The sequence below is a fragment of the Drosophila ananassae genome, assembly GCF_017639315.1.
Source record: "Drosophila ananassae strain 14024-0371.13 chromosome 4 unlocalized genomic scaffold, ASM1763931v2 tig00000054, whole genome shotgun sequence".
NCBI lineage: Eukaryota > Metazoa > Arthropoda > Insecta > Diptera > Drosophilidae > Drosophila > Drosophila ananassae.
In genome coordinates this window covers 4,081,453-4,109,228 of record NW_025319037.1, presented here as the reverse complement: position 1 = coordinate 4,109,228, position 27,776 = coordinate 4,081,453, and the positions used below count along the sequence as shown (strand labels likewise).

At 43.9% G+C, this 27,776-nt stretch overlaps 2 protein-coding genes across 3 annotated transcripts in view; both read left to right on the top strand.

The window, feature by feature from the left end:
* LOC6505343 (43 kDa receptor-associated protein of the synapse) overlaps window positions 1-27,776 on the top strand; it is a 566,987-nt gene that overhangs the window by 48,381 nt on the left and 490,830 nt on the right. The window lies entirely within an intron of this gene.
* LOC123257729 lies at window positions 19,427-23,727 on the top strand. Its single transcript, XM_044717655.1, has 2 exons — window positions 19,427-19,564; window positions 19,618-23,727. The coding sequence occupies exon 2, from the start codon at window positions 19,807-19,809 to the stop codon at window positions 23,725-23,727; it is 3,921 nt and encodes a 1,306-aa protein (XP_044573590.1). The 5' UTR covers window positions 19,427-19,564; window positions 19,618-19,806.

Here is a 27,776-nt window from a genome sequence, read left to right as displayed (position 1 = left end):
TCCAAACTTCTTTCCGGCGGCTGCTTGACCCGACATACTCCCCCCTTTGGAAGATGGGCTTTCAACAGCATCATGAAGGGGCAGCAGACACAATTTGTTGACTGCCCGTCTCGTAGCTCCGGACGCCGCCCTCAGCAGCGCCACCCGACACACTCCGTCATCTCCGACGACCATTTCCGTCACCCTCTCCACTTCATTGGAAGCAAGTTTTCGTCCTTCACCAGCACGATGTCATTTACTGCTATGCCTTGACCAGGGATGCGCCATTTGGACCGTTGCTGCAACAGGGTTAAATACTCTTCCGCCCATCTGAACCAGAAACACTGCTGAAGATAGACGACGCGTTGCCAAGCATCTAACCGATTTATGTTAAGTTTCGTCAGGTCTGGCTCACTGAAACTAGAAGGAGGCCCTCCGTGCAGAAAATGATTAGAAGTCAGGACATCCAGATCAGCAGGATTTTCAGAGAGAGGGGGACTAATGGCCTCGAATTAATCACTGCAGCAATATTGTACACCAGCGTCTGCAAATCGTCGGCCTTTAGTACAGCCGAGCCCACGACCCTGTAAAAATGATACATGGCGGTTGTTGGGCCAAGCAGCCACCAAAGAATTCATCTAAAATAATTATAATATGCTAAGCTGCAGCTGTTGTTATCAGCATGTTTCGTCTCTGTTTTGTCCCCAGTTTCGCATGCGCTTTATTGGCATTTGTAGCGTATGCGCTTTGGGGAGCTTTAGTTGAGCTTCTGCGCAAGCTCTTGTTTTGGCTTTTGTTGTGATTTGGAGTTGATTGGAGCCGCATATATTAGGGTTAAATTGAGCCCAAAATAAATATATTGAAACTATAATTTGAAACGCGTATAGTTATTCGGCTGCTATTAAAAACTATTAATAGCTCAACATTTGGTGACCCTGACGTGATTTCATCCCGGTTGATTATTGTGATCAACATTAAAAGTGCCAAGAAAACGCCCTTGTTGTTGTTACAAGTTGCATTTTAATCAAATAATGGAGTCTGGAGCTGAGACTATTGGAGCTGCTGCCGCAAACCGGGAAAGGATGCTGCGGAGAAGAGCAGAGGTCACCTGCCAGGAGATGGAGGCGCTGCATCATAAAGTGAAGGCTGCGGCGCGGACTGAGGATTGTACTATTATGGCGCTTGAGTCAGTGGAGAAGCGTTTGCGTGAGCGGTTCACCGCGCTTCAAGAAGAATTGGAGGAGCTTAATTTTAGCGAGATCGGGAGTGATCTGTATTGGAGATTCTCGCAGCTGGCGACTGATGTGGAAGTGAAAATTCAGGTGGAGGTTGCCAAGCGCTCCATGAGAATCGCTGCCCACTCCACACTTCTCGACGGTGCCAGTGTATCGCCAATGCCATACAAACCAGCCCTCTCCTTGCCACCGTTGCCGATGCCAACATTCAGCGGCGGCTATGCCGAGTGGCCGGATTTCTGCGCCCTATTTAGGACAACCATCGACAGTCACCCGCACTTGACCAAGATGGAGAAGCTCAGGTGGCTCATTTCCTGCCTGCGGGACTCAGCCCTGGAGACTGTGAGGGCGCTAGAGATTACCGACGCTAACTATGATGTTGCCCTTGACCTTTTGTGCAACCGTTTCAGCAACCGTCGGTTAATCTTCCAGGCTCACATCAACGAGATCCTGCAGCTAAGGGTGGTTGAGCCGGGATCCGTTGCTACTCTTCGGGAGTTATCCGACCGATTCAATGGACATATGCGGGCCCTCATGAGTTCCGGGACGTCGGCCGAAATTCAAGGGTGCCTCCTCATCCAGATCCTCTTCCAAAAGCTGGACCCCGCTACAAAGGCCAAATGGGAAGACACTCTGGCAGGAAGCACTGATGACAGCCTTCCATCTTGGGAGTCTATGGCACGATTCTTAGAGCAAAGGTGCCGGACTCTCGAAAGCGTTGACTTTTCTTTGGCGTATTCACCAGTTAACCAAGTAGGCCGAGGTAGATCGTCCAATAACCGATCCTCGTGCATGGTTATTAACGCCAGTCCTGTTCTATGCGCCCTGTGTGGTGTTTCGGCGCACGAGCTTCCAGCTTGTCCAAAGTTCAGTGCTTTGCCAATTGAGGAACGGTACGACGAAGTGCAGCGTCTGACTCGCTGTTTTGTTTGTCTGGAGGATGGCCATCTCGCTCGCGGATGCTCAGCTTCCCGCTGCTCGACGTGCAATCACCGTCATCATATTCTGTTGCACCCTCGCGGGCAGGTTTCACCCGCACGAGTCTCACGTCCCATCGGTGCAGTTGCTGGTGCGAACCCATCCCGCTCAATCAACCCTGTTATGAACCAGGATCGCAATGCTGAGCTAGTGCTCCTGCCAACAGCAAATGTACTCGTTCGTGGTCGATCTGGAGACTTCCTGCCTTGCCGAGCGTTACTGGATTCCGGTTCACAAGTACATCTCATCTCGTCGCGGCTGGCGAATGAACTTCAGCTTGGCCGCTCCAAATGCTCCACAACGGTGGCCGGTTTCGGCGGCGCTGGATTTGAAACAGATGGAGCATGAAGTCCCGCCTTAGCACATATTCAGTGGAAATTGAGGCTGTTGTAGCTTCACATATAACGGACTATCAGCCTAGCCAGGACATAGATGCTTCGGGCTGGAAGATTCCTGGTAATATGGACCTAGCTGACCCCAACTTCCACAAAACGCAGCGAGTGGACCTGCTGATTGGAGCCGGCTTATTCTTTGACCTGTTGTCGGCTGGCCAACTCCAGTTAGGTCACGGGCTCCCAATTGCTCAGAACACTCGATTTGGCTGGGTGTTTTCTGGCCACGGTGGACAATCACGGGATGTGTCGGCGCTCTGTGGTAGGGAGGACAACCCATGGAACAACCTCTGCAATAATGTGACTGCTGCCCCTTCCGACATTGTTATTGAATGCCCACCCTTCAATGGGGGGAGGATGTTGGGCCAAGCAGCCACCAAAGAATTCATCTAAAATAATTATAATATGCTAAGCTGCAGCTGTTGTTATCAGCATGTTTCGTCTCTGTTTTGTCCCCAGTTTCGCATGCGCTTTATTGGCATTTGTAGCGTATGCGCTTTGAGGAGCTTTAGTTGAGCTTCTGCGCAAGCTCTTGTTTTGGCGTTTGTTGTGATTTGGAGTTGATTGGAGCCGCATATATTAGGGTTAAATTGAGCCCAAAATAAATATATTGAAACTATAATTTGAAACGCGTATAGTTATTCGGCTGCTATTAAAAACTATTAATAGCTCAACAGCGGTCTTAACAGCATCTTCCCACAAGCCGCCTAAGTGGGGAGAACGGGGAGGGATAAACTTCCACTCAATGGATTATGGAAGACAAAAATCCAAGACAGCTCTCTGGTGCTCGTCGCTAAGAAATAGTCTCTTTGATTAACTCAACTGATTTTTGGCTCCAACGAAATTGGTGGCGTTGTCGGACCAGATCTGTCGAGGCTTCTTCCTGATAGAAATAAACCTCCTCAGTGCATGCAGATAGGTGGCGGTGGACAGATCCCTCACCAGCTCCAAATGGACGGCCTTTGTCGTGAAACAAATGAAGACGCTAATGTTACATTTTATGGGAGCCTTGTTGCGAACCTCCGACTTATAGAAGAAATGACCGCAAAAATCGATGCCGGTTACATCGAAGAATTGATAACCTTTCACTCTCTCTTTCGGAAGATCGCCCATTACATGCTCCAACAAACGAGGTTTCATCCGAAAGTATCTCACACATTTATTTGTCGCCTTGAGCACAGTTTTTCTCCCCCCAATCGGCCAATACTGAGAACGTATCATCGCCAATAACGATCGAGGTCCAGCGTGCAGGTTGCGCTCATGAAAGCTAAGGATTATGCTTCGCGTTACCGGATGGCTCCTGGGCAAAACTGGGTGACGACCATCGCAATCCAAGGATGAATTCTTAAGACGCCGGTCTACTCGAAGCAATCCAAACTGATCCAAAAAGGGGGATAACGAAGCCAGCGAACTGGAGGAGGCAACCATTCCCTTTGTCTGCAACGTTCTTATTTTATCACCCAAATGAGTGCGCTGAACTGCCCACAAAAGCATGCGAGTCCCCGCCTTGAGATCATGAACGGAAATTCCTTTATGCCGAACCCGTCTGCCAAACTTATAGACGTAAGCAATCACTCGCTGAAGAGCTGGAAAGGAGTTAACGTACTTGCATGTCGCCACGATGTCTGTATATGGCGACTTCACCAATAAAACTGAAGGGCGAAGCTCTAACGCTGGCTTCTCGACTACTACAGTCACAGGCCAATGCTCCTGTGTCTTTAACAGAAAGGGCGGATCCTGATATGGTGTCCTGGATCCGATCAACTCAGTAGGAAGGGCTCCACGAGACAAGATATCTGCTGGATTTTCCAACGTAAGCACATATCGTCACTCCATGGAACTCGTCAGATTTTGGATGGTTGACTCGCGGTTAGCGACAAAAACATTAAACCTGGCAGGCTCATCTCGAATCCACGATAACACGGTTGAAGAGTCGCACCAACAAAAATACTTTCCTCTGTAAGCGCCTAGACTATGATCCTCTGCCATCAAGCGTACTGAAGAGAAGAAAACGAAAGCAGCAGCTGATCTGTGGAAGGATCCCAAGCCAATCCTAACGTTTTCGTGAAGTTGCTGCCGACATCAAAAGTTAGATAAGACTCCCGATCCTCTTTAGGCACACCGTCCAACACGCTAGGGATATTGGAGCACCATTTCCGCAGCTGAAATTCGCCCTTGAGCAAAAGCACTGAAATCTGCCCTAAAATGCCAACAACCTCCTCCTTGGAGCTGCCACCAGAAATGAGATCATCAACGTAAAAATCTCGAAGCAAGATTTCGGATCCCACTGGAAAGTCTTCCACCTCGTCCTTAGCCAATTGGTGCATCGCTCGTACGGATAGATAGGACGCAGGCTTTGTTCCATATGTAACAGTGTCCAATTTATATGTTTGTAGCTCCTCCAGAGGGGAATCTCGCCACAGAATGCACTGCAAGAAGCTGTCAGACGACGCCAGCGCTACCGGATGCGAACGAAACCTCATTAGGATGTGAAAAAGCTTAGGTTGGATGACCGGCCCAGCCATTAATATGTCATTCAAAGAATATCCGGAGGTGGTAACAGCGGAACCGTCGAACATCACTCTAAGTTTCGTCGTGGTGCTGACCTTCTTTAGCACACAGTGATGTGGCAGAAAATATTTGCAATCTCGATGCAACTCCGGCGGAACCAGGGACATATGACCTTGGTTAAGATACTCCTTTATGAAGGCCGAATACTGAGTGCGCAGTTCGGGCTGATGAGACAGTTTCCTCTCCAACGACTGGAAGCGACGTAGAGCCTGTGAGTACGAATCACCCAATAAACCGGAGATGTGTTTAATTGGTAACCTGACTTTTTAACAAAGTGACTCTCGCAATCCAGTTCTTTCTTTGACGCCTTCACAATCGGATCGGTGCAGGTTTCCACTTCCCAGAACTGTCGAAGAAGTTGATCGAGCCGCTCATGTAAAGATCAGTCCCGACCGCTCAGCAGCCATGAGAACCTTGCCATTGTCAGGACCTCTGCCTCCACAAACAACCCAACCGAGCCGAGTTTTTTGGATTGAGGAATTTGCCCGACACAAAGCAGCTCGTAAAATAATCCAGCTCCAATTAGAAAGTGGAAGCCACTTTCCACTAGTGGAAAGCTCCAATTAGTGGAAAACCCTGCGTCACCTATGCCGGATACAGAAACCGGAGACCTTATCTTCCGCAGCTGCAGCTGGTTCGCCTTGAGGTGACTAGATGGACCTACGAACCAGAGTCGAGCAGCGCTCGGCAGGGCAGTAGAACTCCGGAGCGGTTCCTGACCAAAATATTGGCAGTGGCTAGCAGCACCACATAGCCAAAACGATCCTTGACTACAAGAGAATTGACGGGAGCGGACGCTGACCGAGAAACAGCGTCGCTAGATGCAGAAACCTCGTGAGAGGAGTGTTGGCCTTGAGCTGGCGAATTTCCACCAAAATGCAGCAAACATGCCTGCGTCCACAAGCACGGCAGCTTGACGAATTGCAATGCCGAGATAGGTGCCCAGCTCCAAGGCACTTCCGGCATAAATCCAATCGCCTAATTTCGCCTAAACGATCCTCAGGCGACAAGCTTAAAAACCTTGGGCAGGAGTTTATTATGTGAGAATGGCCATCACAAATCATCCATGCGGACGAGTTGGTAATCATAAATGCAGAGTTTCCTGGATGAAAGGTCCTACGCCGGCCTACTGCAAGGTTTGGTGCATACGATGTCGTCGGCAAATTCATGCTCTCCAAAGTCCGGCATCTCTGCTCCAGAAAACTGGCGATGGACTCCCACGTTGGAATGGAATCCAAGGAATCCGAGTCGGCTTGCATTTCCTTCCACTTACACTGCGTGGCATCATCAACCTTCTGCAACAGCACCTGGATAATGATGCAGCTAGCAATCTGCTTCGTCGTTCCCATGCTTGCCTCGTTGAAGTTGACGCGCAGCTCGCTCCTGAGTTCTGCAACATCCATCTCGGACAGCTCCTTATGTGTGCTCTTGAAATCCGCATCGATTCCCTCCAATTCGCACATTTAACATCGCCTCCGGAAATGTCTCCCCTGATTTTAAGGAGGACAACAATCCTTGAAGATCCTCAAAAAGGACAGCCGCACTTTGGCTGAGGAATACTTTCCTTCCCGGAGAGGCACAATCGAAAAACGGATTCATTTTCGCACCAAAAAATGTATTTTATTTTGTTTATTTATTATCAGCTCACGACCCACTGTGCCACTTTTATATAACGGGGTAATATATGTATGAGCGATTGTAGCACTCTGCAAACAGCGCATGTATGTATGTCAACAGATGCTAATATTTCGCGCACAAATCACAAACCGAATAATGTTTCCTAATTTGTTTATGTTTATATGTTTTAAGCCGCGCAGCTCAAATTTTCAACGGAAAATAATTTAACAACTTATTTTCCTTGCACAATCACGTCGGGGTTCACCAAATGTTCAGTTACCGAGCGTTTACGGGAGCTATATTTAATATTTTTTAAACAAAAAGGACAACATTTTTACACCTGAAACTGAAGTTTTCGACTTTTATTCGTGTTTTCTGATTTTGATGCCAGTTTTTCGGTATAACTTACAAAAATTCTGTTATTTTTGCCACATATCAATGTTGTCTCATTAATTCTCAATAAAACAAGACAAATTTCATAAGAAAATAATGAAAATTGTCGAAGCTATAACGCTTTTCCCAAAAAAAGTCAATTCAACCTTGCATGCGCTCCGGAGTAACAGTGCGTATAAGAAAGGAATATGCTCTTATTCTTATAGTGCTCGCATGGTTTTATAGACTTTTTTTGAGAAAAGCGTTATAACTTCAACTATTTTTATACCCTTGCAGAGGGTATTATAATTTTGGTCAAAAGTGTGCAACGCAGTGAAGGAGACATCTCCGACCCTATAAGGTATACATATTCTTGATCAGGATCACCTCCTGAGTCGATATGAGCATGTCCGTCTGTCCGTTTCTACGCAAACTAGTCTCTCAGTTTTAAAGCTATCGAGTTGAAACTTTGCACACATCCTTCTTTGCAGGCAGTATATAAGTCGGAACGGCCGGGATCGGTCGATTATATCCTATAGCTACCATATAACTGACTGATCGGAAATGCCATAACTTTGGTGTTTTTTTAAGTTAGAGGGTTGGGACTTTCCACACATGGTATATTTGGCCAAACAATCTTATGTATGGCCGACTATATCCCATAGCTGTCATAGAACGATCGAAATTGGCATAACTTTGGTGTTTTTTAAGTTAGAAAGATGGGACTTGGTACAGATTCTATTTTGGACAAAATTATCTGATTTGCAAATTTCATAACGATCGGCCGACTATATGCTATCCGCTATATATCTAATCTTATAAGATGCGTGGCGCCACCTAGGGGACTGCGACTCAACTGCAAGGGTATATAAACTTCGGCTCCGCCCGAAGTTAGCTTTCCTTTCTTGTTTTTTAATGAAATTGGTCTCGTTTTATTCAGTATTAATGAGACAATATTAATATGTGGCATAAATGACAGATTTTTTGTCAGAAGAAAGCAATATACTCTTATTCTTATACACATTGTTACTCCGGAGCGCTCGCTAAGTTGAATTTTTTTTGGGAAAAGCGTTATAACTTCAACAATTATCATTATTTTTTGATGAAATTTGTCTCGTTTTATTCAGAATTAATGAGACAACATTGATATGTGGCAAAAATGACAGAACTTTTGTAAGTTGTACCGAAAAACTGGCATCAAAATCAGAAAAACACGAATAAAAGTCGAAAACTTCAGTTTCAAGTGTAAAAATTCGTCCTTTTTGTTTAACAAAATCGAAGATATATTTTTTTTTTCAAAAGCTACAACATTTAACTATTGGAAAACACCGAAAATTTTGAAATGGTAGAAAAAAACGCATTCAGGAATTTTTAAGCGCAAAAAAGTCCCGGTTTTTTTAACCATAACTCAAGATTTTGAGGGTGTTACCCAATAAACAATTCCTACTATGTCACTTCATATCCATATATTCATACTCAAATTCGGAAATTGTAAGGGGCGTTCTTAGATTTCTGATTACACAGGCCAACAATTTCCAACTTTTTTTTTTCCTCCACGAATAATTTTATTCGTCTCTTTATTCAGGCTCCCCTGACCCAAAGCCCAGAACAAACATAGGTTCTATCACCCACAGTTTCCGCGGTACACCTAAGAGAAGAAATTGATCAAGTTTTACCATATATTGAATTATGTAGGCCATGTAATGGCTACGACCATCATTGTTTTTAGTACATATCATTTTTTAAATGTATGTGTACCAACTAAAATTAAAAAATGGTGTCTAGCAATTACCATATTCTTGGAATACTCCCCAAACTTTTTGATTTTTCCCCAAACATTTTCGTATGGAAGAATTTTATTTTCCTTTTGAAATCAGTAGATAATACAATGTTTTAATTTTGGATTTATGGGAAAAATCGAAATATTTTTATTGAATTTATTATAGGTGGTTTTTAATCCCATATTTTTAAAATTTCGTGGCTATCTACAATTTCTGTAAAGCTTTACTAAACAAGCTGAACCTGCAATATATATGTTTTGAATATAAAAACAGTTTTAGATATGCATGACTTTTTGAAAATATGATCGGCCAAGGATATAATCATATAAGCTGCTACATAACTGCAAGGGTATATCAACTTCGGCTTCGTCCGAAATTTGCTTTCCTTTCTTGTTTTTATTTATTTTTCTTTTATTTTGCTAAAATTTTTTGCGCATTTTTTAAATCAGATGTTAGTCAGATCATTTTTCTGACTATGGTATCTTTCCTTAATACATCCATTGTGGTACTTATAAAACTTGAACAATGAACGCAACAATAAATGTGCTACCACTATAATAACAAGAAAGAATAGCTAACTACGGGCGTAGCCGAAATTAATATACCCTTGCAGAAGCAGCTTATATTATCTATCTATCTATCTATCTTCTTCTATTTATATTAAAATGAATTGCTGTTGTTATATTGGTCTTGAATTATCCGTGAAGGTCTAGGGAAGGTTTAAAAGGTGAGAATAATTCGAATAATTGCGGGAAAATCCTCAAACAGCATTTTTCTATTTCCCATACAAACGTTTTTTAAATAAAATGGAGAGTCAATTTGTAATTTATTACCGCTGCATGAAGTTCAAATTCGCGTACGCGTTGGAGGATCTAATATGAAGTTCCGAAACTCTTTTGTTGAGTTCATAATACGGAACGCAATCATAATATTTGACATTAGATTTGACAACCAACTAATATGTCAATCCATCCTGTCGCATTTCAGAGTACGGAAAAAAGTATTTTAGGTTACGATATCTATGAGTGCCTTCCTTCTATGTGCGATCCTTCTATCTTTGTGGCTACGTGCGCGAGAACTTTATTTACTTTGATGATCCTTTGTGATAGTGACATTCCAAGTAATGTGCTCTTTTTTGTGATAGTGACACTTTATGAGCGGGAAATTTTCTCACTTTGATTAATTACAATTACGAGGAGAAGACGGCCTGACTTAGGTCGTCGTAGTCAATCAAATGTGCGAAGAGCTACCTCACGTGCTAACCGCACTGATGACCAGAGACAGACAGATCAAGAAAATAGACGTATTGCTATGTCAGAATTGCGTTCTTTAGTGAGTAACACTGTAGGAGATAGGCTTAGAATGCAACGAGTTCGTGCACATCAAACACAACAACAGCAAGCTAGACATAATGAAATTGAGCGAATCCACAGATGCAGTGCTCCTGTGATTCTTGAACGAGCTGCATTCCACTATGATCTGGCAATTGATTATTCTGCCGACAAATCGGTAAAAATTGGAAAATGAAAACAATTTGTAACAAGAAAGGAAAGCTAACTTCGGGCGGAGCCGATGTTTATATACCCTTGCAGTTGAGTCGCAGTCCGCTAGGTGGCGCCACGCATCTTATATTATTAGGTATATAGCGGATCGTATATAGTTGGCCGATCCTTATGAAAATTGGCATATTGAATTACTTTGCCAAAAGAGGAATGCACAGAAAGTCCTTCTAACTTGAAAAACAACGAAGTTATAGCATTTCCGATCAATCAGTTATATGGCAGCTATAGGATATAGTCGGCCGATCCTTATGAAATTCGACAAATCAGATTGTTTTTCCCTAAATAGAATCTTTACCAAATCCCATCCCAAGTTATGCCAATTTCGATCGTTCTATGACAGCTATAGGATATAGTCGGCCGATCCTTATGAAATTTTGTACATAAGATATTTTGGTCAAATATAACATGTGTGGAAAGTCCCAACTCTCTTACTTAAAAAACACCAAAGTTATGGCATTTCCGATCAATCAGTTATATGGCAGCTATAGGATATAGTCGACCGATCCCGGCCGCTCCGACTTATATACTGCCTGCAAAGGAAATAAGGATGTGTGCAAAGTTTCATCTCGATAGCTCTAAAACTGAGAGACTAGTTTGCGTAGAAACAGACAGACGGACAGACGGACATGCTCATATCGACTCAGGAGGTGATCCTGATCAAGAATATATATACTTTATAGGGTCGGAGATGTCTCCTTCACTGCGTTGCACACTTTTGACCAAAATTATAATACCCTCTGCAAGGGTATAAAAATTCAGTTATTAATGATTTAGGCAAATACTTAAAAATTGAAAACATACCATCGACGCACACCACCACCAAAATGTTGGTACAATAGAAGAAGCCATAGAATAATTAACTAGTACGTTAAACCGTACGTTAAACGTTTATCTTGATCGACAAAACATTAAAATGATTTGCTTTTTCATCTAATGCAAACGTGTCATTTTGTATACTTATTATCTCTCTTATGTTGTATTTTCCTTATTAAATAACAAAATTGGCATAATATTTAGTTTACTGGCTATCAACTACATTGTTTACATATTCAGTTAATGTAGTTTATCCTTTTAATATATTGTAATAAATAAAGAAGAAAGAAGAAAGTTCCACTAATATGTTTTTTCCATCATTGTTATCCAGGTTTACCGAGATATATTTAAGTATGGGCCCCAGGCCATTAATAATGCAATATTAGATTCTAGACATATGTATCTATTTTTGGGTGCAAGAATATTTGTATGTAGATACAGGGTGCCAAGAAATGTGTGCCAATATGGTTCATATAAGTTTACAGGGCGACGGCAATGACCGATCGTTCGAGAGTTCTCTCCGGCCAAACTGCTGGCGCAGCGTCTGGGCAGATGCCCATGCATATCCGGCAAAACGTGTTTGCTTGGCCGCTATGAAGTCCAAGTTTTGTTAGCTTTAAGGCATTAAGTTTTAGAACTCATAACTCATAACTCAATACAGAACTCATAACATCATTATTCCGGCTGCGCCGTAATTATGCCATTTTATTATTGTAAATTGGTTTCTTTGCCTTAAGGAAACGTAATAATGAAGAAAGTTACTCAAATTCAATAGTACAATTTCAAGTTTCCCTTAAATCTAAAATTTAAAATAGTATGATCTACTGATTTCAATAAGAAAAAATATTTTCCATGGGAAAATGTTTAAGGAAAAATCATTGAAGCACAAAATATATCTAGACAAGAAAGGAAAGCTAACTTCAGGCGGAGCCGAAGTTGAAATACCCTTGCAGTTAAGGTTGTTCCATTTCCGATCGTTCAGTTATATGGCGTCTATAGGATATAGTCGGGCGATCCTTATGAAATTTGGCAGATCGGATTATATTGCCCAAAATGGAATCCGTAGAGTGTGCGTCGGTTTGTCTGTTTGCACTATTTTTCTCTTGGCAATCCTGAAAAGTGCAGCTACCAATTTTGTGCAGCCTCCTGTGAAGCTTGCATTTACTTATAAATGTGTGTGTATTTGATTGGCAACTTTGCTTTTTGGAGTCTGCATATATTTGGTCAATGCCCTAAAAAATATTGAGTATATCTTTGCAGCTCTTAGTTTATTTATTTAAAAATAAAATCCAAATAAAAAAGTTAAACATAATCATTGGCTAAACTAGGACTCGAACTCAGACCCTCCGTGTTAGGAACCACAACGCTGTCCACTCGGCTAACCTCGAACTTTGCTGCTTGATGGCAAATTTTGATTTAATTCTGCTTTGTGTTTCAGTGTCCCATGTCTTAATGAGAAGACTCACAACTGCACAATTTTACGAGTAAAAAGCGTTATATGCATATGCCCCCACTGAACATATAATGCATATACACTGCTTTGCTTAAATTACAGCCACCACCGTTTTTGGGCCAAATCATGGATTGAAATCTAAAAAAAGGACTAGGCAAAGCCACTCCAATATTTTTCTAATATTTAATATTTTATATCGCACACACAAAATAAAGTGTTACATTCAACAATTTGTTTAACTAGAAAAACTGGAAAAACCTTTTTTTTTAATTTTAAAAATTTTCTGTAGGCAACCGATCTAAATGAATTATATACCAATCGAAAGGTATTGTTTCAATTAGGTATTAAATTGTATTGCATTCAATTAGACAATAAAAAATGCAAGAAAAACGTGCAAGAAAAACAAAAAAAAGAAAATCAGGCACGTGCCGAACAAGAATATTTTTTATATGCAATTTTGTACACCTATATAGCATATTTTCGTCACTAAAATTGATATAAGATATTTTGGGTTTCGCATGCAGGTTCGTCACCAGTACTTTTCCTCTTCAAGAGGTTTTTTTATATATAGTATAGTACATAAGTCGGAACAGCCGGGATCGGTCGACTATATCCTATAGCTGCCATATAACTGATTGATCGGCAATGCCATAACTTTGGTGTTTTTTAAGTAAGAGAGTTGGGACTTTCCACACATGTTATATTTGACCAAAATATCTTATGTACAAAATTTCATAAGGATCGGCCGACTATATCCTATAGCTGTCATAGAACGATCGAAATTGGCATAACTTGGGATGGGATTTGGTACAGATTCTATTTAGGGAAAAACAATCTGATTTGTCGAATTTCATAAGGATCGGCCGACTATATCCTATAGCTGCCATATAACTGATGGATCGGAAATGCTATAACTTCGTTGTTTTTCAAGTTAGAAGGATGGGACATTCTGTGCCTCTTTTGGCAAAATAATTCGATATGCCAAATTTCATAAGGATCGGCCAACTATATACGATCCGCTTTATACATTTAATTATATAAGATGCGTGGCGCCACCTAGCGGACTGCGACTCAACTGCAAGGGTATATAAACTTCGGCTCCGCCCGAAGTTAGCTTTCCTTTCTTTTTTTTTATTCAGATCCTACATCCGTAATGAATGTATTTATATGTCATATTGTCGTATATTGTCATATTCATATAGCTAATACCCACTGTACGACATGTAGAATTTATACAACATGTATATTCATTGTACTTTTTGTATAAACTTAAGCACAATGTCAGAGGCAAAACTCAAGTTGAAATATAATCACTTGGGAATGCCTCAGACTGTACATATGAAGTGCAAGCTTCAGCATTTCCACACTGAATTTAGCCATCACGCTTATGCATATGCTCCATCTCTCGAGCTACCGTTTCAATAGCTTAAGTTAGCATAAACACATATACATACATAAGTAATAAAGTCTCTCCGCTGCCGACTTTACTGGCAGCGCAGCTACGAGACTAATAAAATATAGAATAAGATATCCTTATAAAAAAGGCTTTGAATTAATAAAGACCATTCATTGCTCCAATAAAAACCTGCAAGGGTACAACACATCACATGGCGACCGTGATAGAACTCCTGGAGGATCATCAGTACATCAGGAAGCTTGATGCTTCAGGAAAAGCTACCAATGGGCAGTGGAAACAAAAGGAAATCGGTTTATGTAAACTTTGCTTTCCTTAATCATTACGGATTATCACAAACAACACACAATAATAAATATCTCGTAATATCGAATTGCCATCATTGTTTATATATTTTATTTATATATAATTACAAAGGCTGACAATTTAAAAATTTTTTTTCCCCCGCAAAATTTCAAATGCTCCGTAACCTTTAGGCTCCACTGAACCAAAGTTCAGAAAAACATAGGTTCCATCACCCACAGTTTCTGCGGTACACCTAAGAGAAGAAATTTAGAAAATTTTGCCATATATTGAATCATATAAAAAAACTCTTGACGAGGTAAAGTACCGGTGACGAACCTGCATGCGAAACCCAAAATATCTGATATCAATTTTAGTGACGAAAATATGCTATATAGGTGTACAAAATTGCATATAAAAAATATTCTTGTTCGGCACGTGCCTGATTTTTTTTTTTTGTTTTTCTTGCATTTTTTATTGTCTAATTGAATGCAATACAATTTAATACCTAATTGAAACAATACCTTTCGATTGGTATATAATTCATTTAGATCGGTTGCCTACAGAAAATTTTTAAAATTAAAAAAAAAGGTTTTTCCAGTTTTTCTAGTTAAACAAATTGTTGAATGTAACACTTTATTTTGTGTGTGCGATATAAAATATTAAATATTAGAAAAATATTGGAGTTGCTTTGCCTAGACTTTTTTTTAGATTTCAATCCATGATTTGGCCCAAAAACGGTGGTGGCTGTAATTTAAGCAAAGCAGTGTATATGCATTATATTTTCAGTGGGGGCATATGCATATAACGCTTTTTACTCGTAAAATTGTGCAGTTGTGAATCTTCTCATTAAGACATGGGACACTGAAACACAAAGCAGAATTACATCAAAATTTGCCACCAAGCAGCAAAGTTCGAGGTTAGCCGAGCGGATATCGTTGTGGTTCCTAACACGGAGGGTCTGAGTTCGAGTCCTAGTTGAGCCAATGTTTATGTTTAACTTTTTAAGCCCTTTTTTTATTTGGATTTTATTTTTAAATAAATAAACTAAAAGCTGAAAAGATATACTCAATATTTTTTAGGGTATTGACCAAATATATGCAGACTCCAAAAAGCAAAGTTGCCAAGTAAATGCAAGCTTCACAGGAGGCTGTACAAAATGGGTAGCTGCACTTACAGGACTATATCTTGAGTTAGCGGATTTTGCCAGATATGAGCGATATATCAAAAGTTGCGTCATCTCAAAAGCTATCTACACGTGCAATATAAAAAGGATCAGTCGAGCAAATTTTGAAAAATAATTTTTTTTCTTAAAAAAAAAGTTTATTTTTAGTGTATTTTTTTTTTGTACTATATAGACGTTTGGTCGAAAAGAAATTGATATTTAAAAAACCATTTCAACGGTGTAAAGCTCTTTTTAATATCTTTGTCGCGGATCGATTATCGATAGTTAGTATTTAAGTAGAATTTTGTTATTGTGCACTCGTGAAGAGATTGGGCACACTAGGATAGAAAATAATGGCGCGTGTGGTGAATTTGTGATTGTTGTCATAGAGTGTGGGAGGTTAAACTGCGGTAAGCTTTTGTAATTTATCATTCTTTCTTACCCTAACATGTAATCCCCATAGAATAAAACATACGTTGTACGCATACACATTGGCTTGTGTTTTGGAAGCGGGTTGCCCCATCGCCGCCGTACATTTGTTTAAGGCATCTCCCACACGAGAGACGACAGAAGCTTTTATTCGCAGTCAGGTGACTGGCGACATTGTTTTGGAACAACACCCTGGTGAGAGGATCGATATTGCCTGGACGACATGATGCACCATTCGCCCAGAAGAAGTCCCCGACTAAACGAGGGACAGAATAGCGCAACGCAAGTAGATGGCAGCGCTTCGGCCCCGCAACCTAGTGCAGGGGCGTCGCAAGCCGGCGGCCGAGGCAGTGAAGCCCAGGCGTCATCAGCGCAGCTGGCAGCATCTGGAGCCACCAGGAAACCGAAGGTAGCCGACCTCATGGATAGGATCGCCGAGTTGGAGAAGGAGTTGGAACGCGCTCGCAGCGCTAATATGGAACGCACTGACCCCGTTATGTCGAGTGAGGTTGGGGTAGGTCAGCCGCCATTTGCAATCGGCCTGACCGTACCCAACGCGACAAGTGTTTATCATGCGGCGTCAGAGAGACCGCCATCCTGGAGCGGATCTCAAACGGTACAGTGTTCGCAGAACTGTACCACGAGGATTAATCACGCATCGCCATTTTGCGCTACCGGCACTACTGTTCCAGCGCATGGTTTCGGGCTGCAGAATGAAGTGGCCGGCGGAACATCGGTACGTGCGCCTTCTCCTGGAGACGGTGCTTGGGCGACAAGCATTGGAGGAACTGCACGCTGGGCGCCACGAAAGCTTCCTGAGCTGCCTACGTTTGGAGGGAAGCCAGAGGACTGGCCCATTTTCTACTGCGCGTTTACGGAGACGACGCAAGCGTATGGTTGTTCGGACTTGGAGAACAACCAAAGGCTACTGAAGGCGTTAAAGGACGACGCGCGTGAGACGGTGAAGTCGTTGTTGATTCACCCCAGCAATGCGAACGCAGCGGTGGAGCAGCTGCGATTCAGATACGGCCGACCGGAGCAACTAATACGCAGCCAGCTCAACAGTATTCGAGATGTGCCTGCAATTACGGAGCACAACCTGGGAAAGATCGTCGCATTCGCCACCCATGTCAGAAACCTCAAGGCTTTCCTACTATTCATCCTATTTCATAAGGATCGGCCGACTATATCCTATAGCTGTCATAGAACGATCGAAATTGGCATAACTTGGGATGGGATTTGGTACAGATTCTATTTAGGGAAAAACAATCTGATTTGTCGAATTTCATAAGGATCGGCCGACTATATCCTATAGCTGCCATATAACTGATGGATCGGAAATGCTATAACTTCGTTGTTTTTCAAGTTAGAAGGATGGGACATTCTGTGCCTCTTTTGGCAAAATAATTCGATATGCCAAATTTCATAAGGATCGGCCAACTATATACGATCCGCTTTATACATTTAATTATATAAGATGCGTGGCGCCACCTAGCGGACTGCGACTCAACTGCAAGGGTATATAAACTTCGGCTCCGCCCGAAGTTAGCTTTCCTTTCTTTTTTTTTATTCAGATCCTACATCCGTAATGAATGTATTTATATGTCATATTGTCGTATATTGTCATATTCATATAGCTAATACCCACTGTACGACATGTAGAATTTATACAACATGTATATTCATTGTACTTTTTGTATAAACTTAAGCACAATGTCAGAGGCAAAACTCAAGTTGAAATATAATCACTTGGGAATGCCTCAGACTGTACATATGAAGTGCAAGCTTCAGCATTTCCACACTGAATTTAGCCATCACGCTTATGCATATGCTCCATCTCTCGAGCTACCGTTTCAATAGCTTAAGTTAGCATAAACACATATACATACATAAGTAATAAAGTCTCTCCGCTGCCGACTTTACTGGCAGCGCAGCTACGAGACTAATAAAATATAGAATAAGATATCCTTATAAAAAAGGCTTTGAATTAATAAAGACCATTCATTGCTCCAATAAAAACCTGCAAGGGTACAACACATCACATGGCGACCGTGATAGAACTCCTGGAGGATCATCAGTACATCAGGAAGCTTGAAGCTTCAGGAAAAGCTACCAATGGGCAGTGGAAACAAAAGGAAATCGGTTTATGTAAACTTTGCTTTCCTTAATCATTACGGATTATCACAAACAACACACAATAATAAATATCTCGTAATATCGAATTGCCATCATTGTTTATATATTTTATTTATATATAATTACAAAGGCTGACAATTTAAAAATTTTTTTTCCCCCGCAAAATTTCAAATGCTCCGTAACCTTTAGGCTCCACTGAACCAAAGTTCAGAAAAACATAGGTTCCATCACCCACAGTTTGATATCACGTGCCTGATTTTTTTTTTTTGTTTTTCTTGCATTTTTTATTGTCTAATTGAATGCAATACAATTTAATACCTAATTGAAACAATACCTTTCGATTGGTATATAATTCATTTAGATCGGTTGCCTACAGAAAATTTTTAAAATTAAAAAAAAAGGTTTTTCCAGTTTTTCTAGTTAAACAAATTGTTGAATGTAACACTTTATTTTGTGTGTGCGATATAAAATATTAAATATTAGAAAAATATTGGAGTTGCTTTGCCTAGACTTTTTTTTAGATTTCAATCCATGATTTGGCCCAAAAACGGTGGTGGCTGTAATTTAAGCAAAGCAGTGTATATGCATTATATTTTCAGTGGGGGCATATGCATATAACGCTTTTTACTCGTAAAATTGTGCAGTTGTGAATCTTCTCATTAAGACATGGGACACTGAAACACAAAGCAGAATTACATCAAAATTTGCCACCAAGCAGCAAAGTTCGAGGTTAGCCGAGCGGATATCGTTGTGGTTCCTAACACGGAGGGTCTGAGTTCGAGTCCTAGTTGAGCCAATGTTTATGTTTAACTTTTTAAGCCCTTTTTTTATTTGGATTTTATTTTTAAATAAATAAACTAAAAGCTGAAAAGATATACTCAATATTTTTTAGGGTATTGACCAAATATATGCAGACTCCAAAAAGCAAAGTTGCCAAGTAAATGCAAGCTTCACAGGAGGCTGTACAAAATGGGTAGCTGCACTTACAGGACTATATCTTGAGTTAGCGGATTTTGCCAGATATGAGCGATATATCAAAAGTTGCGTCATCTCAAAAGCTATCTACACGTGCAATATAAAAAGGATCAGTCGAGCAAATTTTGAAAAATAATTTTTTTTCTTAAAAAAAAAGTTTATTTTTAGTGTATTTTTTTTTTGTACTATATAGACGTTTGGTCGAAAAGAAATTGATATTTAAAAAACCATTTCAACGGTGTAAAGCTCTTTTTAATATCTTTGTCGCGGATCGATTATCGATAGTTAGTATTTAAGTAGAATTTTGTTATTGTGCACTCGTGAAGAGATTGGGCACACTAGGATAGAAAATAATGGCGCGTGTGGTGAATTTGTGATTGTTGTCATAGAGTGTGGGAGGTTAAACTGCGGTAAGCTTTTGTAATTTATCATTCTTTCTTACCCTAACATGTAATCCCCATAGAATAAAACATACGTTGTACGCATACACATTGGCTTGTGTTTTGGAAGCGGGTTGCCCCATCGCCGCCGTACATTTGTTTAAGGCATCTCCCACACGAGAGACGACAGAAGCTTTTATTCGCAGTCAGGTGACTGGCGACATTGTTTTGGAACAACACCCTGGTGAGAGGATCGATATTGCCTGGACGACATGATGCACCATTCGCCCAGAAGGAGTCCCCGACTAAACGAGGGACAGAATAGCGCAACGCAAGTAGATGGCAGCGCTTCGGCCCCGCAACCTAGTGCAGGGGCGTCGCAAGCCGGCGGCCGAGGCAGTGAAGCCCCGGCGTCATCAGCGCAGCTGGCAGCATCTGGAGCCACCAGGAAACCGAAGGTAGCCGACCTCATGGATAGGATCGCCGAGTTGGAGAAGGAGTTGGAACGCGCTCGCAGCGCTAATATGGAACGCACTGACCCCGTTATGTCGAGTGAGGTTGGGGTAGGTCAGCCGCCATTTGCAATCGGCCTGACCGTACCCAACGCGACAAGTGTTTATCATGCGGCGTCAGAGAGACCGCCATCCTGGAGCGGATCTCAAACGGTACAGTGTTCGCAGAACTGTACCACGAGGATTAATCACGCATCGCCATTTTGCGCTACCGGCACTACTGTTCCAGCGCATGGTTTCGGGCTGCAGAATGAAGTGGCCGGCGGAACATCGGTACGTGCGCCTTCTCCTGGAGACGGTGCTTGGGCGACAAGCATTGGAGGAACTGCACGCTGGGCGCCACGAAAGCTTCCTGAGCTGCCTACGTTTGGAGGGAAGCCAGAGGACTGGCCCATTTTCTACTGCGCGTTTACGGAGACGACGCAAGCGTATGGTTGTTCGGACTTGGAGAACAACCAAAGGCTACTGAAGGCGTTAAAGGACGACGCGCGTGAGACGGTGAAGTCGTTGTTGATTCACCCCAGCAATGCGAACGCAGCGGTGGAGCAGCTGCGATTCAGATACGGCCGACCGGAGCAACTAATACGCAGCCAGCTCAACAGTATTCGAGATGTGCCTGCAATTACGGAGCACAACCTGGGAAAGATCGTCGCATTCGCCACCCATGTCAGAAACCTCAAGGCTTTCCTACAGTCAGCGAAGGCGGAGCAGCACCTGGGTAACCCTATGCTGATGGTAGAACTTGTGGCCAAGCTCCCAATAAGCAAACGAGTGGACTGGGCAAGGCACGCTGCAACTATTCAGCCCTATCCGACGATTGTGGACTTCAGTTCGTGGTTGATGGAACTAGCCAACGTGGTCTGCGTGGTGGCGGACATTGATGGAAAGGAGCCAAGGCGTCGATTGCTTCATGCCAGCGTCGACCGAGAGCAGGACGAGCAACAGGAGAGCTGCCGCAATTGTCCAATTTGTGAAGGCCTTGGACAACATGCAGTTCGGGACTGCCAACGATTTATTGCAGCCACACCTACAGAGAGGTGGAGACTCGCAAGAAGACATCGTCTATGCTTCATGTGCTTGCAAAGCGGGCATATGACTGGATCCTGCGCTGCGTCAGGAGAGTGCCCCGTGAATGGATGCAGGAGGAAGCATCACCGTCTTCTTCATGAGGCAAACAATGAAGGCTTCAGGAGACCGCCACAGCGAGGCGGCAATTGGAGAGGCTACAACCGGCAGGCAGCCGGACCGAGGGAAGGCGTCCAAGTGAATGAAGGAGCAGCCTCATCCGTGGATGCCTCTGCGACACCGGAGAGAAATTTGAGCTGTGTCGACGAGGACCGAGAACGACTTCTGTTCCGCGTATTGCCGGTGACGCTATACGGAGGTGGGAAGCAGGTGGACACGTACGCTCTTCTGGATGAAGGTTCTTCGGTGACGATGGTCGACAACGAGCTGGTTGCAGAGCTAGGCGTACAAGGAGTACGTCGTCAGCTGAACGTTCAGTGGTTCGGAGGCAGGGCCACAAGAGAGCCTACTAACGTGGTAAGTCTGGAGATCAGTGGAGCAGGCGAGTCCTCCCGACATGTGCTGAGAAACGTCTATGCCATTTCGAACTTGAGTCTGCCGATGCAGAGCCTGCACAGAAGGGATGTTAGGAGCGTGAACAAGGACGCTCAATTACCAATGAAGCCCTACGTAAATGCAGTGCCGAAGCTGCTTATTGGTTTGGACCATGGGCATCTAGGACTGCCGTTGAAAACGAGACGGTTTGCCAGCGAGGGACCGTACGCGGCCGCAACCGAATTAGGATGGGTTGTTTTTGGGCCTGTAGAAGGACGACGAGACACGCCATCTCCGAGGTCTTGTCTGCTAGCCACGTCGTTGGATGATAACGTGGAACGGATCGTCGAGGACTACTTCGAGATCGAGAACTTCGGTGTGAAGGCGGCGCCAGTGGCCGCAGCCAGCGACGACGTGAGGGCTCAGAAGATCTTGGAGGATACTACGGTGCGAGTTGGCCGCCGATACCAGACGGGATTATTGTGGAAAACGGATAACGTTGTGCTGCCACGTAGTTATGATATGGCGTACAATAGATTGGTCAACATCGAGAAGAAAATAAAGCGAGATGGGCAGTTCGCCCAAGAATATTCACGGATTGTTAATGATTACGTCGACAAGGGATACGCTCGGCGTCTGGAACGACAGGAGATCGATTCGGGAAGCGATAGAACATGGTACTTGCCGCATTTTGGAGTGGAGAATCCCAACAAGCCAGGGAAGATCCGATTAGTATTCGACGCAGCGGCACGAGTTGGAGGAGTATCACTGAATTCTGCGCTGAGCAAGGGGCCGCAACACTATAAGGCCTTGGCATCTATCCTCTTCCATTTCAGGGAAGGTGCCGTCGGAGTCTGCAGCGACATTAAGGAGATGTTTCACCAGGTGCTGATCCGACCCGAGGATAGATGCGCGCAACGATTTCTGTGGAGAGATGGGAATGACCAACGGGACCCCGACGTCTACGAGATGTGCGTGATGACCTTTGGAGCAGCATGCTCACCGAGTGCGGCGCATCATGTGAAGACAGTGAATGCCAAGCGATTCCTGGATTCGGATCCCAGAGCAGTCAAGGCCATCGTGGACTACCACTACGTGGATGACTATGTGGACAGCTTCGCCACAGAGAGCGAAGCGATCGAAGTATCTAGCAGAGTGAAGAAGATACATGGAGAAGGCGGTTTTGAGCTTTGCAAGTTTTCGTCCAGTTCGCCTACAGTGGAGAGGATGCTTGGACCCAGTGATCACGCCCAGAGTATTGGATGGGGTGAGGCCGAGCAAAAGATTTTGGGAATGCGGTGGCAACCAGCCACGGACGACTTCAGGTTTCGAGTGAAGTACCACAAAGTCGCCCCCGTCGTGTCCGATGGGAAGAGAATTGCCACAAAAAGGGAATTCTTGAGTATGGTCATGTCAACGTTCGACCCCTTGGGATTCCTGTGTTGTCTAATGATAACAGGGAAGTTGTTGTTGCGAGAGGTATGGAGAAGGAAGATCTCATGGGATGAACCACTACCGGCTGAGATGTACAACGCCTTTATGGAGCTTGAGGCAGCAGTTCTAGGAACGAGGTTGATGGACACAGTCAGACAGGACCATAGTGTGGCCATTGCAGAGACTGTGCTATGGACGGATTCGAAGACAGTGCTGCGTTGGATTGGCAGCACACACAGGCGCTACAAGCAGTTCGTAGGGAACAGAGTAGCCGATATTCTGGAGTCGACAAAGGTGGCCCAATGGAGATGGCTTCCATCCGCCGACAACGTGGCAGATGATGCAACTCGAGCGCAACGCAGCGTGGACCTAAGCGAGGAGTCACGCTGGTTAAGAGGACCGGCATTCCTGAGGAGACCAGCGGGCAGCTGGCCAGGAACTGCACCCACCGACGAAGCGGATGCAGAAGACGAAGAGGAGATGCCGGGTGAGTTCGTGCTTGTTGGCGCGAGTGACCCGTTTATATCGCTGGAGAGATTCTCAAGCTACAGGCGATTGCTGAGGACTACGGCCTGGGTCCTAAGATTCTTACGTCGATGCCGTGGACAACGAGATGAGCTGGAGAACTACGGCCTCAATGTACCTGAGTGTGAAGCAGCTGAGGAGCTGAGGACACACGTAGTGTGATCTCGGGATGCAGCAAGTGTAAGCTGCACAGAGCACGGCCGATGCCGCCGATTATGGGACCCATGCCAGATGATCGTTTGGACGCCTATGGCTGGCCGTTTAAGAGCACAGGCCTCGACTACTTTGGGCCGCTGCTAGTGACAGTTGCTCGGCACCAAAAGAAACGATGGGTGGCTTTGTTTACCGGCCTGACGACCAGGGCGATTCATCTGGAACTGGCACATGACCTGTCGACTGATTCCTGCATACTTGCAATCAGGAATTTCATCTGCCGTCGAGGGCCTGTACATAGACTGCGCAGCGACAATGGCAGGAACTTCGTTGGAGCAGACAGAGAGGCCAAGAGATTTGCGGAGATCTTCGAACCCGAGAAGATCCAGTCGGAGCTGTCAAGCAAAGGAATTGAATGGATCTTCAACTGCCCAGCGAACCCGTCAGAGGGTGGAGTTTGGGAGCGAATGGTACAGTGCGTGAAGAGGGTGCTACGCCACACAGTGAAGGAAGTGGCGCCGAAGGAGCACGTCCTGGAGAGCTTCCTGATAGAGGCGGAGAATGTCGTTAATTCTCGTCCGCTCACCCATTTGCCAGTGAGTGCGGACCAGGAAGCCCCTCTTACGCCCAACGATCTCCTCAAGGGAGCAGCTTGCCCACCGGATACCCCCGGCTTGGATGGAGGCCTCGTCAAGGAAGGAGCTACGCGGAAGCAGTGGCGCGTGGCAAGGATGTTGAGAGACCGATTCTGGAGGAGGTGGGTCTTGGAGTACCTACCCACGCTGACACGGAGAGAGAAGTGGTGCCGCAGAGAGAAGCCGATTCAACGAGGAGACATTGTCTTCGTTTGCGATCCAGCCATTCCGCGTCGAGACGCATACACATTGGCTTGTGTTTTGGAAGCGGGTTGCCCCATCGCCGCCGTACATTTGTTTAAGGCATCTCCCACACGAGAGACGACAATCTTTCTTAATTATAAAGTTATGAATATTTTCATAACCAAGTTTTTTTTAATTTTTTGACGTAAGCTTAAGATATTTCAAAAAGTTGTAGAACAATAGTTGCTCATATGATAGTAATAAACATTTTCCAATTTTTTTCAGTATTTCTAAGGAAAAAATAGTGCAAACAGACAAACCGACGCAAACTGGCTTCATTTTGAAGAAGAAGAAAAAATCGAATTTTTCGAATAACTTCTGAATGAAATGTCGGATCGGGTCGACGCGTATTTAGCTCTGGAATGCGAATAAATAAAAATATTCTATCTGGGGACTAAAATGTGTCCACCAGCCCCACTTTAGTGATTAAAATTTTTTTTACTTTCACCCTAATTTCTCCCAAACCAAATAACTTTTGGAATATGTTTCGACAAAAATTATCTAATTGAAACAATACCTTTCGATTGGTATATCATTCATTTAGATCGGTTGCCTACAGAAAATTTTTAATTCTTCGGCTATATATAGAGTTTCCTCGCGCACGCCTAGGCATATTCCTCGTGGACTTCCGTCCACAGTGATTGCAAGGGTACAATAAACTTCGGCTCCGCCCGAAGTAAGCTTTCCTTTCTAGTTTTTTTTTATATTTTCTACCTTATAAGGTCATCTATACTTAAGGTAAAAATAATTTAACAAATTTAATTTAATAATTTAACAAATTATTTTCTGTTGTAAATTTGAGCTGTGCGGCTTAAAATATATAAACATAAATAAATAAATTTAAAAAAAATTATTCGGTTTGTGATTTGTGCGCGAAATATTAGCATCTGTTGACATACATGTTGACATACGCTGTTTGCAGAGTGCTACAATCGCTCATACATATATTACCCCGTTATATAGAAGTTGCACAGTAGGTCGTGAGCTGACAATAAATAAACGATCTAAAATAATATTTTTGTTGCGAAAATGAATCCGTTTTTCGATTAAGGCTTTCCTGGAAGGAAAGAATTCCTGAGCCAAAGTGCAGTTGTCCTTTTTGACGACCTTCAAGGATTCAAGGAGGACAAAAGCAGTGGAGAAATTTCCGGAGTCGATGATAAATGTGCGGCTTAGCGAATTGGAACGCATCGTCGCGGATTTCAAGAGCACACACAAGGAGCTGTCCGATCTGGATGCTTCAGAACTCAGGAGCAAGCTGCGCGTCAACTTCAACGATGCGGCGAGGAAGGCACGATTCATCCAGGACCAGGAGATTATGCGGCGCTCTAGTTTGTTGCCGGCGAGTCAACGGTACTGCTGCCACCAATTTTAATGCGTCGTTCGGCAGATCTTTCCAGGCTTTGCCGCCACTGCCACTTCCCACTTTTAGTGGAGGTTATGCGGAGTGGCTTGAATTTCGGTCACTATTCTCGACCATGGTGGACCCAAACAAATTTATAAGTCGGGTCGAGAAGTTTCAACAGTTACGGTCCTTCGTGCCGTCGTGAATCTGCCTTGGAAACTGTTTGATCGTTGGAGCTCACGTACAAAAATTATGACGTCGCATTGGAGCTGCTAAACAAAAGGTTTAGTAATCGCAGGCTTATTTTTCAAGCTCATGTTAATGAGATAATGCATCTGAGGGCCGTAGAATCCGCATCGGCGGCGAGGCTTCGCGAGCTTTCGTAAAAATTTAATTCGCATATGCGAGCCCTGTCAAGCATGGGCACAACGAAGCAGATTGCTAGCTGCATTATAATCCAAGTGCTGTTGCAGAAGGGTGATGATGCCACGCAGTCTAAGTGGAAGGAAATGCAAGCCGACTCGGATTCCTTGGATTCCATTCCAACGTTGGAGTCCATCGCCAGTTTTCTTGAGCAAAGATGCCGGACTTTGGAGAGCATGGATTTGCCGACGACATCGTATGCACCAAACCTTGCGGTAGGCTGGCGTAGGTCCTTTCATCCAGGAAACTCTGCATTTATGATTACCAACTCGTCCGCATGAATGATTTGTGATGGCCATTCTCACATAATAAACTCCTGCCCAAGGTTTTTAAGCTTGTCGCCTGAAGATCGTTTAGGCGAAATTAGGCGATTGGATTTATGCCGGAAGTACCTATCGGCATTGCAATGCGTCAAGCTGCCGTGCTTGTGGACGCAGACATCATAATCTGCTGCATTTTGGTGGCAATTCGCCAGCTCAAGGCCAACACTCCTCTCCTGAGGTTTACACATCTAGCAACATGGCTGGTTGTGGTTAAGCGTCCGCCGCCGTCAATTCTCTCGTCGCTAAGGATCGCTTTGGTGATGTGGTGTTGCTAGCCACTGCCAATATTCTGGTTAGGAACCGCTCCGGAGATCTACTGCCCTGCCGAGCGCTGCTCGATTCTGGCTCGCAGGTGCATCTAGTCACTTCAAGGCTGGCGTATCAGCTGCAGATGCGGAAGATAAGGACTCCGGTGACTGTATCCGGTATATGAGGCGCAGGGTTCTCTAAAGATGGGTTTTCTGTGCAAGTCAGCTTGCAATCCCAATGCTCTGACTACTCTGCGCAATTAACTGCGATCGTAGCCTCCAACATCACTGACCTTCAGCCGAATTTTGCATTGGACGTCAGCTCTTAGAAAATTCCCAACCATGTAGAGCTAGCGGATCCTCATTTTCACCAGCCTCAGCCAGTAGATTTGCTAATTGGAGCTGGATTATTTTACACATTCATCTTTCTCTGTGTTTGCTCTCCATCCAAAAAACTCGGCTCGGTTGGATTGTTTGTGGAGGCGGAGTCCCTGACGATTGTAAGGTCCTCATGGAAGCTAAGCAGTGAGAGTTGCTCGTCCAGCCTCAGACGGAGGCGGTGAAGGTGGAGTCTCATCGCAGTTTTGTTTCCGAGCCAAAGAATAAACGCCTCCGCAAAATGCTCAGCGAGACGGAGAAATATTACAGGCACCGTCGTCACTTCGAGCAGCGCATGGAGAAGCGTCTGGCCGGGATCTTCACAGTGATGGCTAGTGTGATAGGTCATATGTTACCCAGAGTGGATGTGAAGCCGCTCTTGGACTTTGGCAGCTAAATGGCTACCGAGATGTCATCGCCAAGCTGCAGTAACAGCGAGGATGAAGACGAATGTGACGGAGTG

What these genes read in the sequence shown, in the direction of transcription:
- LOC123257729 (XM_044717655.1), top strand. Translation starts at nt 19,807, where the DNA reads ATGATGCACCATTCGCCCAGAAGGAGTCCCCGACTAAACGAGGGACAG.